At 35.6% G+C, this 22,162-nt stretch overlaps 1 protein-coding gene across 2 annotated transcripts in view; it reads left to right on the top strand.

The window, feature by feature from the left end:
• Positions 1-22,162, top strand: part of ACHE (acetylcholinesterase (Cartwright blood group)) — a 656,195-nt gene that overhangs the window by 421,819 nt on the left and 212,214 nt on the right. Inside the window, exon 4 of one of the 2 annotated variants that reach the window (XM_044077162.1) lies at positions 17,151-17,475. The exons of the other annotated variant lie outside the window; for it this stretch is intronic. Coding sequence (XP_043933097.1) covers positions 17,151-17,260 — 110 coding nt within the window. The 3' untranslated portion in view covers positions 17,261-17,475. Of the gene's footprint in view, positions 1-17,150; positions 17,476-22,162 lie in introns of those variants that run through there. 2 annotated transcript variants of the gene reach the window in all.

Genomic DNA, 22,162 nt, shown 5'->3' with positions numbered 1-22,162 from the left:
GACCTCTTAGATCCGAGACCCACTCTGATCCAAGGACAACTGAGCAGAACTGGTCTGGGTGAATATCAGATCTGAAGGACAGGACTACTTTGGATCTGACAATGTACCTCTCAGAGATCTATGATCCTTGGGCTTCGAAGCTGGTTGTCAGATCAGAGAAGGAGATAATTGCAGTCTAAGAGGAGAGCTCATGGATCCAGTAGTGGGACAGAGCTGGAATGACCCCCATCTGAATTTGAACTCTAAGAAATATCTGCATCATTCATTCCATATCTAAATTAGAGTTAGTCCTGGAAGAACTAGACAAGGTCAAGGAGGGTGGTCTTGAAAGCTTGGTGGGTGTCTGGAAAATCTTTGTTGGTAGAGTCGGAGACATTACCTGTAAAGTCAGGTCTGGTTAATGACTTCCACCAGTCAGATCCGAGTCCTTAGGATCCATACCAGAGGAAGGTTGAATAGGAGAGCTAGTGCTACGAGCCAAAACCGTTGGATCCGAGGAGAGGCTAGGATCCAAGGTTGTCCAAACAGCAGTAGGATCTGAAACAAAGATGGCTCTGAGGAGGAAGAAGGGGAGCAATGATGTCTCTTTTTTGGCTCCGAGACCACATTTTCTTTTGAGGTTTGAGCTCAGGCTGGCAACAATCCTCTAGGTATTGAATTATTTCTGCAGTCCTCTAAGTATTAATTTATTTCTGCAATCTGAGATGGTTCTTGGATTGAAGCTGCTACAGATAGAGCAAGGAGTGTCCAAATGGACATCTCCCAAACAATATACACACTTTTTGTGGGCATCAGAATTTGGTATCTTATGCCCACATGAAGTGCACTTTTTGAACCCAATGGGCTTTTCTGGCTTGTTTGACATAGTCCTATGTGATACAACAATATCAGCAACTATGAAGTCCAGTTATAAATACACAGCAAAATACAGTATAAACCTTAAAGAAGATAAGCTTCCAATAAACGTTAATAACCTTTGCAAGGAGAAAGTATTGGCAGAAAGAAAGAATTAAGCACACAAACTCACTTTCAGAGAAGTGCAACTACAAAAACACACTCTGTAACTTTAAAACTCCTAAATTCTAACTGCAAATACTAATTTACTAAATTCTACCTATAATGCTAAAGCCTAATAAACTACACTTTGAAAGAACACACACACACATGCACGCACCACAAAAACACACACATGCACACACGCTCACACGCGCACACAAACACACAGTGAAAAAGGGAGCAACAAAGTCCCTAAAAAGGGAGGAGCAAAAAACATAATTATATCTAAAAAGGAATAAGAAACAATTCACCTGAAGGTGAAAAAAGGCACTTGCGTTAATAATCTCTAAAGAGAGACTGGGTCTTCTGTCTGACCAGAATAGTGACAAACAAGATCTGAGAAGTTGGGGATGTCCCAGCAGGTTACGAGTAAATGGAAGAAAATGAAGCATTGATCAGAAGTCTTGAAAAATGTGGCCAAACTGGATCCAAGGATCGGATCCTAAACCCAGTGGTGAGGAAGAATGAAAAGGACAACATCAGATCACAAAATTATTTCAAAAAGGGTTTTATTGATTGTAACATAAAAAGTCACAAAATTAAGGCAGAAAAAGCAAACATACATATCATGGTACAGTGCAGGATACTATTTGCAATTCTCATATAAGATTATACTACAGTAATTTTTTTGCTTAATATCATTTTACTGACTACTGAATTAATAAATAAATATTTATATGTACATGTTCTCCATATATATATTGTTTATTCTATATAAGGCTTTCCACTCTTCATTTATTCAACCTACTCTGCTTTCATCCCATTCCCATCTTAGACATTTCTAATGTAAGTACTTTTTACTTTATCTCCTGCCCCCCATTTGTTCTAACTATCCTCCGATCTTCTCTTTACTTAATATTCTTCTAGTTTATGTTAACTCCATCTGTCCCCTCACCTAGTTGCATAATACTCTTCCATGTTTCTCCCTCTCTCGATATTCTGCTCCCGTCTCTGCCCTCTTCTACCCTTACCCCCCCTTCCCTTCTCTACTCTGCTATTGTATCTCACAGTATTCATAACCTCTCCACCTATGTCTAGAGTGAAATCATGCATCCCCAACAGCAGTCTGTTTAATTCTACTCTGTAGACAGAATAAAGAATTATTTTCCTATATGATGTTTATGTTTAACTGTGATACTTTATATTCAGTCTATTCAAAGTGACTAAATGTTCATGTATTATGAGTGTACCTTGTCTACCTTCTAAATATTTTGCAATTTTTATAATTTTTAATGATTCTTGTAATTTTTGTAATTAACTCCGGAGCTTTTCTCCTCAGGACTCCGCTGAAAATGGCTCTCACCTAGGTGGATTATCCTGGTAAACAAAAAATAAATAAATGTAAAATCTTTTGAACTTCCGTTTGATGCAGGACCATTGTTATATATTTCTTTATTATGGACTTTTTGAAGGAGCAATAGAAACTCTATACATTTAGATTCCTCATTATTATTTTTTTCTTGTTATAGTTTATATTGTCCAGCTATTTTCTAGCAAATATTGTCTGAACAAGGGAGCAATGATTAGCATTTACACTTTCTGGTATTGGAATATTATGTAAAATTATATGTTTTGTAAGCTTAAAATTATCTGTCCATAATGTTTGGCCAGATGTTTCTATTTGTTCCCAAAAATGCACAAGTTTTATACATTCAACAAAACTATGATCTCCACATCTTCAACATATAGAAATGATTTTGTTTTTAGTGATTCTAGCTATTTTGCGTGGAGTATAAAATATCATTTTTGAAATATCCTTATGAATGTGATGGTTCTGTTTTTCTCATTTAGGCATGCATTTACATTTTTTCTATTCACTTTGCAAAACAATCTTCCACAATAAACTGACTAGCATTTATCAATTTATTGGTTAGCTATATTTAAAAAAAAAAACTGTAATAGATGCAAGACCCATGTTGCACACAAAAATGTATTTTTTTTTTTAGTACAGTGTGACTGTAATATCCTACATGTTATTACAACATAAGGACATCACAGCAGCACTATGACAGCTTTAAACAAAAGCCACAGAACTCAAAGCCCACAAATACTCCTCTTCTTTAGTAGGCATGTAGAGAAATGCAGTTGGCACTGTATATTTCGTTATATTTATTTTATTGATGAACCTTATATTTAAATCTGTGAAGGATTTTTAACAGCCTGTGTACTATAAGAAGTTACCACTTCCTGCTTGTTAAATTACTGTTATGGCCAGGTGAAATCATTTCAACCAACTGGAGTCTGATGTTGTAACAATGAATTTTTGACATCCTAATTACAAACTGTTATAAGTACAGGTATGCACCGATTTACATCCGGGATACGTTTTATACCATAGAATGTTAAGCAGCATGGATGTTAAGCAAACACCCTATGCTTTGCATTGTGCTTCACTTAATGTCCATCTGGATAATGGCCAATTGCATTTATGTCCGATTAGTACGATATGGATGTAAATGCAGTCAGATGTTGGGCGGAAGGGCATTAAGCATTTTATTATTTTCATGCAATATACATATATGTCTTCTTTAAAACAGTTATCATTTACTCCAAGATTGTATACATTTTCAATTCCTGCCATCCTTATTATTTATTTATTTATTTATTTATTTATTTATTTATTTGTTTATTAACATTTGTTAACCGGGTTTGTCCAACTGGGCTTGTGGCCCATTTTCAGTGGAGACCCGAGGAGAAAAGCTCCAGTAATACATTTTAAAACAAGTTTAAATCAAAGTCCTTCTTCCAAACATTATTCCCCATATATTTTTCTCACAAATTCCCTTTATTTCCTAGAGATTGCCTTCCCTATCAAGGACTGATATCAGAGTATAGGCAAAGAGATACAAAATAGGGGGATTGTAGGTGAAAGACCAGCACTGGTACAAATTTTAGTAGAATCTAGAACAGAAGCTGCTGCTAAAAAAGGGAATAATTAGTAGAGCATATAAAATAATGCATGAAAACTATAGGAATCAATGAGAAGAGGTTAGAAAGGATTGGGAAGAGAGATTGGATAAGTAATTCATAAATAAGCAATGCGAGAATACATGTATGTTTCCCAGATATGCAGCAAAGTCTAAAATATTTAGTATATTTGCTTAGAAGTGTTTATGTATGTATTTTTATACCCCAAGTAGGCTCCAAATAATTTTTCCTGAGGTAGATAGCAAATGTCGGAGATGTGATGGGGAAGAAAGAGGTAATTGGGAATTTATGGGAGTTTAATGAGTTGGCAGACTTTTAAAAATTACCTGCAAATGACTCTATCAGAAATACTGGGTGAGCAAATTGGTATAACTAAGGAAATGATTTTTTATGATACAGAATCAGAATTACCTAGACATAATAAGGCCTTACTGAGTCTAATTATGGTGGCTGCCAAAAATGTAATTACTAGAAAATGGAAATCAAAGTCTAAATCATCTGTACTAGAAGTAGTGAATATAGTAACAGAGATAAAACAACTGGAAATGGGAACTTTAGAAAAGGGCAGGAGCAAATTATATAGGAAAAAAATGGGGATTGTGGGAACAGTACATGCAAAATAATCACAGTCCAAACACAAGCGTGATATTCCAATGGCAATAAAATGAAAGTAAAATGTTCCAACAAGTCAGTTCATAAAACAAACATAAAATTTATTTAAACGAGTAAGCGCTTTCGCCAAAGGCTTCTTCAGACTCTTAAAACAAGGACAAACACCATGAACAACCTTTTTAAAAACAACCAATACTCATCATTGGTTAAGTCACATCACATGTTCTATTCATTTAAAGGTACAAGGGCTGGTGTAATATTTACCATGCCAGTGAATCTATTGCACTTATAAAATCATAAAATATGCATCAAGATTTATAATTCAATACATTTCAAGGATATACATGGTATACAACAAAACCATATATGAAAGTATATTGTACTGAAATGTAGACAATGTTTCAATACGATCATGCATGAGTTTAAACTCAGCGCTTTCAAAGCATGTTCGTTTCATTGGGGTTGAAGAACAACGAATATGCAGTTATCACACTAGCTCAACTGTTAACAAATAACTGCCTTGAGTGAAATTTCAATGCCATTAGAACATGCTCGTTTCATCCGGATTAAAAACAACGTTAATGCAAAAATCGTGCTCTCTCAACACTTTACATATAAACTAGTTCAATAGTTAGAAATCTGCCTTAGATGAAGTTTCAATGTCCTTAGAACATGTTCGTTACATCAGACTTAAAACAACATAAATACAAAGATCGCACTTTTTCAATACTTTCGCATACAACCTGAGTGTCGATTCTTTCACATATAAAATGTTCATAGCTTTTCAACTGCTTACATTAGAACATGCTCGTTTCATCAAGATTAAAAACAACGTTAATGCAAAGTTCGTGCTCTCTCAACACTTTACATATAAACTAGCTCAATAGTTAGCAGATATCTGCCTTAGATGAAGTTTCCATGTTCTTAGAACATGTACGTTACATCAGACTTAAAAATAACATAAATACAAAGATCGCACTTTTTCAACACTTTACGTACAACCTGGGTGTCGATTCTTTCACATATAAAAAGTTCATAGCTATTCAACTACTTACATTTAAAAGTCAAACTCATTGTGTACAATCAGCTTACTGCGTGTGTTAACCTAACTGTATGTAAGATGCAGAATGCGGTAAGACGCTACTATGCGTGCATACGTATTTGTTGATTCGTAAGGAATCATATAAACATTCAGTGGTTAATTCGCCGTAAACTTACGGCATTGGAATTGTTAGATCTGTAGGAAACAGTTGTTGTAATAAAAAGGTACCTACTAGAAGGTAAATTACTGAATTTCATAGACATGTAAATACAAGTAAATATCAAGATAGATAAAACTGAAACGTAAAATTCAAAAAGCAATAATAAATGAAGTTATAATTAAGTATAGACATTAGGACTGCAGCGCAAAAAGTCTTAAGGTCTAAAACCTTAATGGAAGCAGTACTTTAATACAATCACAGTAAACCAAATTTCACTGTAATATATTGCGCTTTATGGACTAAGCAGCATCTACAACCAAAGTGTGTACATTTAAAATTATTATTATTAAACAGTCTAGGGTTCTATTTGTCATTTTTAAAGAATTAAAAGTTAAAAATATATGTATAAATATATATATATATAGCCCATACACAGTCTGTTGTAAAATCAAGTAGCATATTGTGAAATTAGTTTACGTATTATTACCATAATATTTAAGTAATATTTCTCAATAACTTAACACCCAAGTAATAAAAAAGGTTCCATAAGTGTACTGAAGAGAAATATATCACAAAGATACCTAGAGTACTGAAACATCTTAATATGTAACTATACTCTTAGTCAAGGAATAATGAAATATAGTGTTTGCTGTATAGATGTGTTACCAATATCTAAGTAAAATATAGGCTTGCTAGTATGAATTACAGGTCTGGTATATTCACTAGTGAGTTCTCAAACCTATTAAAAGCCACATATAGTCAGTGGGGACTCACATCATCTCCGTAACCTCCTACTTTTTAAAAATGGCTTTAAATGTACTTTGTCATTTAGGCCAGGTGGTCTATCAGATCTCATCCTAATAATCCATCTTGTTTCTTGTTCTAATGTTCTGTTTATTAAATCACCACCCCTGAAGCCTTCAAATACACACTGAATAACACAAAATTTAAAGTTATGAGTGATGCCTGCCAATTTTTTGTGTCTGGCTAAGGCATTAGTTTCAGTACCCACTCTGATGTGGTATATGTGTTCCCTAATCCTTTCTTTAAGTGACCTGTTAGTTTTCCCTATATAGTAACTATTACATGCTGAACAAGTTGCTATATATATCACATTCTTGCTCTCACAATTTGTATTAGTTTTAAAATTATAAATCGTCCTGTGGTAGGGTGTTCAAAAGTAGTTTCTTTGTTAATATATATACATTGATTGCAATGACCGCAAGGTACGGTGTTCCTATCATCTATTGCCCTACCTTTTGATCGATATTTGGGTCTACATAGAATGCTTTTCAAGTTAGGAAGATTTTTATAAGCTATACTTGGTGCCGGGCCTACTATCTCACTAACTTCCTTGTCTGATTTCAGAATTCCCAGTGTTTGTTCATAGAACTTTTCAACTGTAGATCCAACTTACTAAAAGTGAGATTGGCTCTCACATCAGTTACCGTGGATCTCACAGTACTTGTCGATGCTTCTTGTGCCATAAAATAAGGTTTCGCAGAACTTGGTCTTAGACTATCCACTAAATTGATAGTATCTGATATTTCTTTCTCTTTATATCCTCTCTAAAAATCTCTCCTTCATATCATTGATACCTGTAGAGTAGTTCTCTTGCTGTGAATTTAATCTGGATACTCTCATGAATTGTCCTTTAAGGACATTTTTGAAAACATATCCAGGATGCATGCTCTGTCTATGTAATATATTATTCCTTTGGCATTCTTTCCTATAAATCGTTGTGTTGATCAAACCATTACTCATCCTAAATACTTCTACATCCAAATACGGTAGACTACTAACTGAAAAGTTCATTGTGAACTTTAGAAAGTCCATGGTATTGTTCAAATATGAAACAAAATTTAATAAAAAAGGGAAAAAGGGCTCATTCCTTTTTTTCCCAAAAAATTTTTCCCCCTTTAAATTTTTAAAAAGGAAAAATCCGGCCCCAAAACCAAAAAAGCGGGAAAAAAAAAATTAACCAAAATTGCCCCAAAGGAGCAGAAAATATGGGCTCCGAGGTCAAAGCAGAAGAAGGGTGAGGGGCAAGGAGCCAAGATTCAAGAGGATGGTTCTCTAGCTGTAGAGAAAACTCTTTCTACAACCCAGAAGGCAGACAGACCCAGAGAGACCTCTCCTCCCCCCTCTCAGACCCAAAGCAGCTGAGGAAAGGAAGTCAAGGCCAGCCCTGGATCCATGCCATCCATAGAGAATTGGGTCTGAGCTGTCTAGGGCATAGGCACCCAGGGAAAGGAATGGATCTGAACAAACCAGAGCCAAACCCTGCCTCTCGGACCTGACATAGACCTCTTATATCCGAGACCCACTCTGATCCAAGGACAACTGAGCAGAACTGGTCTGGGTGAATATCAGATCTGAAGGACAGGACTACTTCGGATCTGACAATGTACCTCTCAGGGATCTAGGATCCTTGGGCTTCGAAGCTGGTTGTCGGATCAGAGAAGGAGATAATTGCAGTCTAAGAGGAGAGCTCATGGATCCAGTAGTGGGACAGAGCTGGAATGACCCCCATCTGAATTTGAACTCTAAGAAATATCTGCATCATTCATTCCATATCTAAATTAGAGTTAGTCCTGGAAGAACTAGACAAGGTCAAGGAGGGTGGTCTTGAAAGCTTGGTGGGTGTCTGGAAAATCTTTGTTGGTAGAGTCGGAGACACTACCTGTAAAGTCAGGTCTGGTTAATGACTTCCACCAGTCAGATCCGAGTCCTTAGGATCCATATCAGAGGAAGGTTGAATAGGAGAGCTAGTGCTACGAGCCGAAACCGTTGGATCCGAGGAGAGGCTAGGATCCAAGGTTGTCCAAACAGCAGTAGGATCTGAAACAAAGATGGCTCTGAGGAGGAAGAAGGGGAGCAATGATGTCTCTTTTTTGGCTCCGAGACCACATTTTCTTTTGAGGTTTGAGCTCAGGCTGGCAACAATCCTCTAGGTATTAAATTATTTCTGCAGTCCTCTAAGTATTAATTCATTTCTGCAATCTGAGATGGTTCTTGGATTGAAGCTGCTACAGATGGAGCAAGGAGTGTCCAAATGGACAGCTCCCAAACAATATACACACTTTTTGTGGGCATCAGAATTTGGTATCTTATGCCCACATGAAGTGCAATTTTTGAACCCAATGGGCTTTTCTGGCTTGTTTGACATAGTCCTATGTGATACAACAATATCAGCAACTATGAAGTCCAGTTATAAATACACAGCAAAATACAGTATAAACCTTAAAGAAGATAAGCTTCCAATAAACGTTAATAACCTTTGCAAGGAGAAAGTATTGGCAGAAAGAAAGAATTAAGCACACAAACTCACTTTCAGAGAAGTGCAACTACAAAAACACACTCTGTAACTTTAAAACTCCTAAATTCTAACTGCAAATACTAATTTACTAAATTCTACCTATAATGCTAAAGCCTAATAAACTACACTTTGAAAGAACACACACACACACGCACGCACCACAAAAACACACACACACACACGCACACACGCTCACACGCACACACGTGCACACACACACACACACACAGTGAAAAAGGGAGCAACAAAGTCCCTGAAAAGGGAGGAGCAAAAAACATAATTATATCTAAAAAGGAATAAGAAACAATTCACCTGAAGGTGAAAAAAGGCACTTGCGTTAATAATCTCTAAAGAGAGACTGGGTCTTCTGTCTGAACAGAATGGTGGCAAACAAGATCTGAGAAGTTGGGGATGTCCCAGCAGGTTATGAGTAAATGGAAGAAAATGAAGCATGGTTCAGAAGTCTTGAAAAATGTGGCCAAACTGGATCCAAGGATCGGATCCTAAACCCAGTGGTGAGGAAGAATGAAAAGGACAACATCAGATCACAAAATTATTTCAAAAAGGGTTTTATTGATTGTAACATAAAAAGCCACAAAATTAAGGCAGAAAAAGCAAACATACATATCATGGTACAGTGCAGGATACTATTTGCAATTCTCATATAAGATTATACTACAGTAATTTTTTTGCTTAATATCATTTTACTGACTACTGAATTAATAAATAAATATTTATATGTACATGTTCTCCATAAATGTATTGTTTATTCTATATAAGGCTTTCCACTCTTCATTTATTCAACCTACTCTGCTTTCATCCCATTCCCATCTTAGACATTTCTAATGTAAGTACTTTTTACTTTATCTCCTGCCCCCATTTGTTCTAACTATCCTCCGATCTTCTCTTTACTTAATATTCTTCTAGTTTATGTTAACTCCATCTGTCCCCTCACCTAGTTGCATAATACTCTTCCATGTTTCTCCCTCTCTCGATATTCTGCTCCCATCTCTGCCCTCTTCTACCCTTAGCCCCCCTTCCCTTCTCTACTCTGCTATTGTATCTCACAGTATTCATAACCTCTCCACCTATGTCTAGAGTGAAATCATTCTGCCCTCTTCTACCCTTACCCCCTCTTCCCTTCTCTACTCTGCTATTGTATCTCACAGTATTCATAACCTCTCCACCTATGTCTAGAGTGAAATCATGCATCCCCAACAGCAGTCTGTTTAATTCTACTCTGTAGACAGAATAAAGAATTATTTTCCTATATGATGTTTATGTTTAACTGTAATACTTTATATTCAGTCTATTCAAAGTGACTAAATGTTCATGTATTATGAGTGTACCTTGTCTACCTTCTAAATATTTTTGCAATTTTTATAATTTTTTAATGATTCTTGTAATTTTTGTAATTAACTCCGGACCTTTTCTCCTCAGGACTCCGCTGAAAATGGCTCTCACCTAGGTGGATTATCCTGGTAAACAAAAAATAAATAAATGTAAAATCTTTTGAACTTCCATTTGATGCAGGACCATTGTTATATATTTCTTTATTATGGACTTTTTGAAGGAGCAATAGAAACTCTATACATTTAGATTCCTCATTATTATTTTTTTCTTGTTATAGTTTATATTGTCCAGCTATTTTCTAGCAAATATTGTCTGATCAAGGGAGCAATGATTAGCATTTACACTTGCTGGTATTGGAATATTATGTAAAATTATATGTTTTGTAAGCTTAAAATTGTCTGTCCATAATGTTTGGCCAGATGTTTCTATTTGTTCCCAAAAATGTACAAGTTTTATACATTCAACAAAAATATGATCTCCACATCTTCAACATATAGAAATGATTTTGTTTTTAGTGATTCTAGCTATTTTGCGTGGAGTATAAAATATCATTTTTGAAATATCCTTATGAATGTGATGGTTTTGTTTTTCTCATTTAGGCATGCATTTACATTTTTTCTATTCACTTTGCAAAACAATCTTCCACAATAAACTGACTAGCATTTATCAATTTATTGATTAGCTATATTTAAAAAAAAAAGTGTAATAGATGCAAGACCCATGTTGCACACAAAAATGTATTTATTTTTTTAGTACGGTGTGACTGTAATATCCTACATGTTATTACAACATAAGGACATCACAGCAGCACTATGACAGCTTTAAACAAAAGCCACAGAACTCAAAGCCCACAAATACTCCTCTTCTTTAGTAGGCATGTAGAGAAATGCAGTTGGCACTGTATATTTCGTTATATTTATTTTATTGATGAACCTTATATTTAAATCTGTGAAGGATTTTTAACAGCCTGTGTACTATAAGAAGTTACCACTTCCTGCTTGTTAAATTACTGTTATGGCCAGGTGAAATCATTTCAACCAACTGGAGTCTGATGTTGTAACAATGAATTTTTGACATCCTAATTACAAACTGTTATAAGTACAGGTATGCACCGATTTACATCCGGGATCGTTTTATACCATAGAATGTTAAGCAGCATGGATGTTAAGCAAACACCCTATGCTTTGCATTGTGCTTCACTTAACGTCCATCTGGATAATGGCCAATTGCATTTATGTCCGATTAGTACGATATGGATGTAAATGCAGTCAGATGTTAGGGAAGGGCATTAAGCATTTTATTATTTTCATGCAATATACATATATGTCTTCTTTAAAACAGTTATCATTTACTCCAAGATTGTATACATTTTCAATTCCTGCCATCCTTATTATTTATTTATTTATTTATTTATTTATTAACATTTGTTAACCGGGTTTGTCCAACTGGGCTTGTGGCCCATTTTCAGTGGAGACCCGAGGAGAAAAGCTCCAGTAATACATTTTAAAACAAGTTTAAATCAAAGTCCTTCTTCCAAACATTATTCCCCATATATTTTTCTCACAAATTCCCCTTTATTTCCTAGAGATTGCCTTCCCTATCAAGGACTGATATCAGAGTATAGGCAAAGAGATACAAAATAGGGGGATTGTAGGTGAAAGACCAGCACTGGTACAATTTTTAGTAGAATCTAGAACAGAAGCTGCTGCTAAAAGGGAATAATTAGTAGAGCATATAAAATAATGCATGAAAACTATAGGAATCAATGAGAAGAGGTTAGAAAGGATTGGGAAGAGAGATTGGATAAGTAATTCATAAATAAGCAATGCGAGAATACATGTATGTTTCCCAGATATGCAGCAAAGTCTAAAATATTTAGTATCTTTGCTTAGAAGTGTTTATGTATGTATTTTTATACCCCAAGTAGGCTCCAAATAATTTTTCCTGAGGTAGATAGCAAATGTCGGAGATGTGATGGGGAAGAAAGAGGTAATTGGGAATTTATGGGAGTTTAATGAGTTGGCAGACTTTTAAAATTACCTGCAAATGACTCTATCAGAAATACTGGGTGAGAAAATTGGTATAACTAAGGAAATCATTTTTTATGATACAGAATCAGAATTACCTAGACATAATAAGGCCTTACTGAGTCTAATTATGGTGGCTGCCAAAAATGTAATTACTAGAAAATGGAAATCAAAGTCTAAATCATCTGTACTAGAAGTAGTGAATATAGTAACAGAGATAAAACAACTGGAAATGGGAACTTTAGAAAAGGGCAGGAGCAAATTATATAGGAAAAAAATGGGGATTGTGGGAACAGTACATGCAAAATAATGTTTTAGAGGAGGAATGAGGTTTAAAACGAGGCAGGATTTTAATGAGCTATGTAATGTTTAACTGATGATGACTGGATGGATTATAAGTGATGTAAAATATGTGTAACAAAAATATGTCAATATGGTTTATTTTCATTTATATAAATGTATGATTGCCTATGTCATAAGTGATATTTTAATAAAGATATTTTATGTTTAAAAAATCCATTTACTTCTATGTATTTTGCTCCTTCCCTTTTCTAAGCATCCCTCCTCCAGTTCTTTAATGTCTTTTTCAATATTCAGTAATTCATTTACAGTTAGTTTAAATTTTCCTTTCCATTTTTCTTTTAATTGCTATTTTGGCAGCAAATATCATTAAACTTTGTGTAAGGCCTTACTATGTGTAGGCATTTCAGATTGTATGCCTTAGCAAGTATTTGATTTGATAGCTTAACACTACAGTGCATTTCTCTACTGTGTTTGCTGTTTAAGGTATTTTATTTTATTTGTTTAAAGCTGTCATATAAAATAAATACTCTGAAATGGACAATGGAGATAATCTATTCCATCTCTACATTATTGCTGCAGTTAAACATGCAATACAAAGAATTAGAATTGGGTGTCTGGTAACAAAAATTTTTATTTTTGTTTGCACAGTAATAAACTGGCATTACTTTTTATTTGTTTTATTTATTTATTTATTTGCAGTTTATTTTCCAGGATAGTGCATTGGGCTACAAGGAGCCCATTTTCAGTGGAGTCCTGGGGAGAAAAGCTCCAGAGAAATACAAATACATAGTACAGAAAAAGCACAAATCCATAATATACATTTCAATTAAATGTTAAATACATATTTCAGATAATACAAATGCATATCACACAGTTCAAATAAATGTTACTTAATACAGAAATAAAAAAAAAGAGAGAGATATGTTTTGGATATGTTTTCATGTCAACTCTGTTTAAACTTGTTATAAATTACTTCCTGGATGTAATCCTGCTTATGGTGTAGTTAAGAACAATGATATTAATGATGCACATCCAGACTATGTCACTGCATTTTATTCAGTAAAGTTTGATTCTTAATGTTGGCTAATTTTAATATTCCATATAAAATATTACAGTCTTTTCTTCAGAATTCTTCCGAGCTGTAATGCTGTTATCTGTTGTATAACAAATAAGCTGACTTATGAAAGAAACGTACTAACATCTTCATATGCACTTCATGTGTGCATCACATTACCTACATTATGGTTAAAGTTTGTTGTCCACTCACACTGCAGCAAGCAGAAGTGAATGGCAAATAATGCTACCGACCAGCAACCATGTAGTTCATTGGCAGCATCTAACACAGAAGCTGCATATTACCTGTGGAACATCATTATAAAAAACAAAACAAACAAAAAAGCTTTTATCAACAGCACAGAAATCAAACAGCAAGACATGTAAGAAAAAGGACATTTGTATTACAGTTACTGGTGTAATGCACGTGGTCTGCAGAGATTGAGTCTTGTCCAAACCTTGTCATTTGCTAATATTATTCTTTGGAAATGATCATTTTTATTGAATAGCTAATGGACTTTTGAGGCCACAACAGTGTAACCGAATCTTAAAGTACTCCCTTTTTCTGTTATATATCATACTATATATACTATACTTAAAAACTGCTGGCAAACGTTTGCAGTACTCTTAATACTTCTAATTGATGCAGTAATTCTTACAGCAGGCATATGAATATACCTCTCAGGTAGTGCTCATTCTTAAGAAGCTGCCAATGAAGTACAGAGACACTACCGTTCATTGTCGACTGCTTTAACCATAACATAGATAACTGTGCTCTGATTTTACTCAACAGGGATATTTACCTCAGCCTCACTTTTTCTGTATTCCCCTACAAGACAAAGCATGATTTGATATTAACATGCTGTTCTGTTAAGATTTAATTGTTACATTTGGACTGTTTTAGTTTACAAGATTTCTGGAGCCAGACGCATTATCAGCAGATGCCAGTTGTAAAATATGCCATACTAGCAAATGTTTCCTGTTCCATTTAAGAGTATTTAAATGTAGGGTAAAATTTATTTTATTTTTATTTATTTATTTATTTTACATTTGTTGACCGGGAATGTCTGACTGAGCCAGAGCCCTTTTTCAGCAGAGTCCCAGGGAGAAAAGCTCCTTAATAATACAAGCAGTGTAAGCTAAAGGTCCCTATTATTACAAAGCAATATAAGCTAAAGTTATACAGACAAGTTTAAAAACTAAGCATGGTAATTCACTTACAAGACATTGTATACCTGACATTAATAAGGTAAAAGAAAAAGAGACAACATACCTGTAAAACAAATGTTATTAAAGAAACTGAAAAACATAACAATGTATAAAGAGGTTATTACAGAGAAGGTCAAGAAAAGGAAAAGTATTGAGATGCTAGGAGGCAGAAAAGAAGCAAGGAGTATAATAAAAAAATGTTGAAATGATAGAAGGGAGGAAGAAAGGAAGAAGTGGGATAAAGGAAGTAGAGGTAGGTGGATGATGGAGACAGTGGAGAGTGGACAGAAGGAGGTAAGTTAGTTAGGTGGCTACATTCAGGGAGGGTGAGAGCAGTGGCAGATCCATTGTTGTTTAAAATATTCTTTTATGGCCATCTTAAATTGTTTGAGATGCTTCAGATTTCTGATTTCAAGAGGAAGTTTGTTCCGTGCTATAGAAGGGAAGTAGCTCTATATGTTATGGCCTGATTTAGACTTAGGTTTATAGATATCTAATAAATTGCGGGATGAGCTGTTGAGATTTCTTGTAGGGGAGTAATAAGAGATAAGAGAAGACAGGGCTGGACAATAGTCTGGCTTATACAGAACTAAATGCATGGTTTGGAGCTGTAAGAGCAGGTGTAGCTGGGGAAGTTCAAGTCAGTTTAAGTGTTTCAGGGATAGACAGTGGTGGGATTTATAGGTTTGTTGAGAAGCAAATCTGGCTATATCGTGGTAAGTTGTCTCAAGCTTGGTTAGTAGAGAAGAGTTTAGATTAGTGAGAATTTGAGAGCAATATGTAAGGCAGGGAAGGAGATATGCATGTGCAAGTGTGGTTTTAGCTTCATGGCTAAGAATGTTTTTGTTTCTGTATAAGAGTCCTAATTTGAAATGAGATAACGCACTTGGTGTTTTCCTATCATTTGTGACTTTTTTGTACTTTGTATGTTAGAAAACACAGATAGGAGATTTCAAAGGGTCACTGTTTGGGAAAATAAACTGAAGCCAGATGACGTCAACCTATAAGACAGGTGAATCAAATGACATGCAGAAATAGGCTATTGATTTTCAGTATCTGGTTCTCAAATTGCTATCTTTAATGTCTTGATTTTCAGGAAGTTATGCCTGTAGAGTGTGACTGAGAGTAGATGGGCATGAAGACAGGCACACAGTCCCATTTCATTTAATTTCATTATAGCTACGTTCAGATACTTAAATATGACTTAGGTCTTTGTGCGGGCCTTGAAAAATTTCAGAATACTTGGCATTTACTTAATACATGGGGAAAAAAATAAATTGTTGATGCACTAAATAAAATCTAAAGCCTCTTTAATATGGTAAAGCAACTTTATTTATGATTACATCATTTTTGCGAGGATGAATATGATGTTATGACCAAATAATTCTGGCATCTTCTGTAGAGAGAAATGCAATTCAGATGAGGCTAGATAAAGTTCAGTAGATAAAAATTCTTATCAATGTGTCCTTGATTTACTGTAAAGAAAAAAGAGGAATAGTTATGTAAAATGCATAACTACATTTTGTTAAAGCATAACGTGTTCAAGTCCTATTTAAACTGTCATTCCTTTTTGAGCAGTAAGGGAGTTTTGAAGTGTGCCATGATGAAATAGTCAATCAATGGTAAGAAAAGCAGAGGTTCTGTTATACAGGAAGGACTGTCATTCTGCCAACATACTCCCCAAAAGCACTTTGTGTTGATTATGAATTGGTGATTCATAATGAAGTTTATGTCTTTATTAAATGTATTCATCTCATCCAAGTACCCACCACTAAGTGCTGTGTTGTGATTCTGAAATGGGTGATCCATAGTAAATTTTGTGACTTTATTAAATATATTCATTTCAGACAAACTGTTGAGGAGGGATAACAGCCCAGGTGAATGCTTATGTTAGCTAATCAGAATCCATCATTTATACTTACTATTTCATACTAATTTAGGTCATTGCATTTCCCTTTTGTTCGTTTGATTTATTTTGTTCATTAGATTTGTATCTTCATGTTTCATATCTTCCCAGTTTTTGTTTTTCATTTTATTTTGTTTGACATTTACATTCATGGTTTCCCCTTTGTTTCCTTTCATCCATAGAGAAATGCGGAAGCTGTGAGAATTCAGCTCCCCCCAGATGTGGGGGCCCCTGGCTATATATTCTGCTGGTTTGGCTGCTTGGTGTTTGTCTGTCAGAACTGGAATTATAAGAGCAGGAAGACCGTTTGTGTAAAACACTTTCTACCTCCTCTTGTCACCACTACTCCAAACAAGGGCAGTAATTCGCTACAGTAAAGTCATTGCCAAGTGGGGTGGGAGGGAGGGACCAAGTGAGAGGGGCATTTGTTGAAATGAAGACTCATCAGATTGCCCTTATCGTGTGCCAATCTCATTGTACTGTGCAGCTGACAAAAAAGAGCAGTGGAAAATGAACGTAACCACATTACACTTCTTGTGAACATTGCACAAAGACTGCCATTTGCAATGGTGTCCTGTGAAAGACAGTCTCACTTTTTAAGGAGCCTGCATCATAGCACAGGGTTCAGTTTGAAAAGATTCAGCACACACAAACTGTATAATGACTGCATCGTACACCTACAATTTTCCTTGAATGATGTTACTAATAACATTTGGATTTAAACAGGATCTTTTGATGACTGGTCTTCACATAAGCCTTGGGAAGTATCATTTGTATCTAAAATAACACTGCTGATGCAATTGTAGTTTGTGCACTGATTCCCTGTGTATTTTGCATTTGCAGATACTAAACTGGAAACCAGTGAGAGACACATATAGAAAGAGTCCCCTCTATTTGTGCAATACATTCTTGAATTTGCTTTCTGCTATAACCTTCACCTTATTTTCTGGAAATCCTTTACAAATATTTCCACTGTTCAGCGAACTATGGTTTCCCATATCCCTCTTAAACGCAGTTTGCACTGCAATCTTTTTTCATTCTGAAGAGACTTGTACAAGTACCCTTTTTCTAAAATATCTTGGAGGTGTCTGCTCACCCACAGTGCCTTACACTCTATCTGCTGCACCTTTCAAGGTCTCCACTTGGCCTTAACACAACCTTTCCAGGCCTAGCTCTGGCTGTGGCAAGTTCCTTGTGGCTCCCATCACTGTAATGTGAAAATCTTTCCTACTTAATGTCTCCTTGCCACACATGCAATGCACCACTGCAGAATAAGCAGGTCATTGTGTTCATTCACCCAGAATGCATCTTCATAATCTGAAGTTTGCATTCATGGGGTCCTCTGTTATTGATCACCTAAGCTCTCGATAGATTAGTGCTATGAAAGAGACCTTCAAATCCTCCCTGAGAGAAAGACCAGGTTGTTGTTTATTCTGTTCACTTTCTGCAGCCATCTCTATTAGTGTTTCAGGCTTTTGCAAAACCCAGTTCACTAACAGTGTGATAAGACATCTTGATTTTGCATCACTAGCTATGCCATTCCTACCAGCACCCTATGTTTTCCTGTGTGCATCCTTGCATACTCTGCTATGTTCCATTTTTTTTTATTTGGTAGATATAACAAGACTCTTCACCCTGCATTTAGTCGGTATTTTCTTGGGCAGACCCCACTGTTTTTATGCCGTTTCCAAAATAATATGTTCATAGCTGGACAGGATACCCAAGCTGAGAGTTCAGTAGTGGGTAGTTTGACATTTCATGCCTCCTTTCTCTTCCTCTGTGACTAACCACTTTCTGTGTATGCTATTTATTGTCCCTCAGCTTTAATAATCCTGTTACAAGTACAGCTGCATTAAGTATTAGAAGTGATACCAAATAAAACTACAAAATGTACTCTGTGTACTTCTTACATAGTTATACTGTGTGTGTGACATCATGTATGTTTACATAACTACAGCAGACTTTCTAACTATAAGCAGGCAGCTTGGAATGCTGCCCTCTCAAAGCCATCTTCTCGAAAAAAATCTACTGCATGAAGAAAATGTTATTTAGCTGTAACTAATTTTTATTTTATCTTTCAATTTTAACTAATATAGTGATCAGTGTACTACCCGAGCAAACAAACCAAAATAAATAAATAAATTTACATTGTGAAACAGTGCAATGCTTAAGGATGATGACAGTGGGGAAAACGGTACTGCTGATAATGGTAGCTTAGTAATGATGTTAGATTCTATGTGATGTCATGAACATGATGTGCCTGCAAAGCAGGGTTTCCTGGAGTTTCATGAGTGCATTGGAAATAAGAAGTGACACTAGTTTTAAATATAACATCAGGATATTACTGGAGGAATACAGGCATTTAATTGCAAATATGTTAAAAATGGTGAGATGCTAGCTTATACAGATACCATTGTTGTTTTCTAATTAGGAGTGCATGATTCTAAAATATCAGATCCTAGGCTGAAATCTTCTCTAGACTTCTGCACATGTGATTTGGAAATTAGAAGACCATTGTAGGACAAGGTGATGCATCTCCACTGAGCCATTCTGCATGGATGAAGTAATTAATTAATATTAGGGTGTTGGCCCAGTGTTGCCCAAGGAAAGTGCCTCTGTTTAAACACAGTGGTCAATACTCAGGCACAGCAAACATCGGAAGGACTGAATGGAAGACACCGACTAATTGGTATGGGGCTTCTTCCCTGTTTTTTTTTTTTGTCACCTAGTGCAAGCAGGGGTAAGACAATTTATTAAATGTAGAAGGCATACTGTAAGCCTTTGTTTATTAAGAAGGGTTAAGACAGTTAAGTAAACATAGAAGGTATATTGTAATTATTTTTATTTATTTTATTTATTTTACATTTGTTGACCGGGAGTGTCTGACTGGTTTAAAGCCCTTTTTCAGCAGAGGCCCGGGGAGAAAAGCTCCAAGTAATATAAACAAACAATTTTACATTTTCAAAGTAATTTAAGAAACACTTCAGTAATACATACTGCTTAGTAGTTAAAGTCAACAGAGAAAAAAGTAATGTAAACAACAACAGTACATAATTATATATAAAGGTATACATGCATAGGAAGTTACAAGAAATTGTAGGAGGTTTGCTAAATTAGGGTAGACGTTATGTAATACATAAACTTTTGCCAGAATCAAAAGATGTGTACAAGTAACAAGATGTGTACAAGTAACCTGAATAAGCCTCTGTTTATTAAGCAGAGGTAAGACAGTTAAGTAAACGGATGCTTACACTAGGAGTAGGAGAAAGTATACTGTAAACCTTCCTTTACTGAGTAAGGGTTAAGACAGTTAAGTAAACAGATGCTTACAGTACGTGTAGTAGAAGGCATACTATAAGCTTTCCTTTACTGAGCAGGGGGTAAGACAGTTGCATGTTTGGTAGTACTCTTGTGATACTACAGCTAGTAAAATTTAATAAAAGATTGATAGGATAGTACTTAAAAAGCCTGGCCGCCCACTCCATAACTATTTAAAATGTTGGGATTCACAATACTGAGTCCATTAATTTGGAAACTGAATGACCAAACATATAGACTTACATATAATAAATACAAGATGGCCACTTATTTGAATATTCCCTTTTCTCTAAGGTATGGTGAACTTGGAATTGGTATGTATGTACACACACACACACACACACACACACACACACACATATATATATATATATATATATATATATATATATATATATATATATATATATATATATATATATATATATATATATACATATATATACACACACACACACACACACACACTGGTGAACTTAGAATTGGTATGTACACACACACACACACACATATATATATATATATATATATATATATATATATATATATACATAATATATATATATTATCTCAAGGAGGACTTGTCCCCCCCACTGTAGGGTGAAGACGTTTAAAGGAGAAGAATGAAGTTTGATATTCACTCGTCTCCTGTATTTTCAGTCTCTCTCTCTCTCTCTCTCTCTCTCTCTCTCTCTCTCTCTCGTTTTTTTGTGTTTCATGACTCTGCATTGCAGGCCCTGAAATTTCAATAGGGAGCCCTTCCCACCCAGGATCAAGATGCAAACCATGAAATGGAGCAACTGGTAAATCAGGGTAGGACTGAATGACCAAAGCCATTTCACCCATCTTGGAGGAGGAAGGAGGTCTACTGTACTTCAGTGCCAACATCAAGTGGAAAGTGAGGTGTTTGGCGTGCAACATTGTGAGCTACGGACATGAGTACAGCTCTACCAAGCCTCTGCTACCTGCATATGTGAAAGTCTGTGACAGTTGTGCTGTAAAAACACAAATACATATCAGACTACTAAGGGAAGGGTTAGGGCTATAAGAAAAAAAAAACAAAGCAAAGGAACATTTTCCAAATGGTTTCCTGAGTTACAGCTTCTCTCCTCGTGATCCACTCTTACTCTTGTAAGGGAAATAAATGGGTATAAGCAGGATAGCAGAGATGAGAGGGGCTTGATTGTTGGCAGGTTTGGGGAACAACAATAAAAAATGCTTTCCTACCTATAGGGACATTCCAGGAGCCCAGCAGATCCTGATAAAGCTTTGGTTAGCACTTGAAAATGTAAGGTGATACTCTTCTGTCTTGTTCTCCATATGAGAATGATCAGTACTCTTCTGTCTTGTTCTCCGTATGAGAGTGATAGGTACCCTTCTGTCTTGTTCCCTCTATGAGAACTATTCTTTGTCAATATGGTGGGACTTAAGGCATTTGTAGAGGTGATCCAAACCTTTGCTTTCATTTTCAGACTGAGCAGAGATTTGCCATTGCCTGAAAACAATGCAGGTGGAAAACATTATGTAATGATATATACTAAATTAACCACAGAAAACAAGGGTGATTATGAGCAATCATAAAATGTAGATGTGCAAAATGCTTAAAGACATGTAGTATTAGGTTGTTGTTGTGTCTTTCGGCTTTTCCCGGTTAGGGGTCACCACAGTGGAACTCCAGTCCGCTAATGATTGGCAGTAGATTTTTACGTGCTGAGTTGCTGACCCTGACGCACAACCTTCAATGAAGGTACGCCCATTCACGCATGTCTCCACACAGAAGACGCTCTAGCTGAGAATCAAACAGGACAACATCTTACTATGAGGCGACAATGCTACCGCAGCACCACCACCGCAGTTTACATGTAGTATTAGGTTA

Source organism: Protopterus annectens, chromosome 7.part0, assembly GCF_019279795.1.
Source record: "Protopterus annectens isolate FY-2018-M chromosome 7.part0, PAN1.0, whole genome shotgun sequence".
In the NCBI taxonomy this organism is placed as follows: Eukaryota; Metazoa; Chordata; order Ceratodontiformes; family Protopteridae; genus Protopterus; species Protopterus annectens.
The sequence above is the reverse complement of the archived record's forward strand: the minus strand, read 5'-3'. Positions and strand labels throughout refer to the sequence as shown.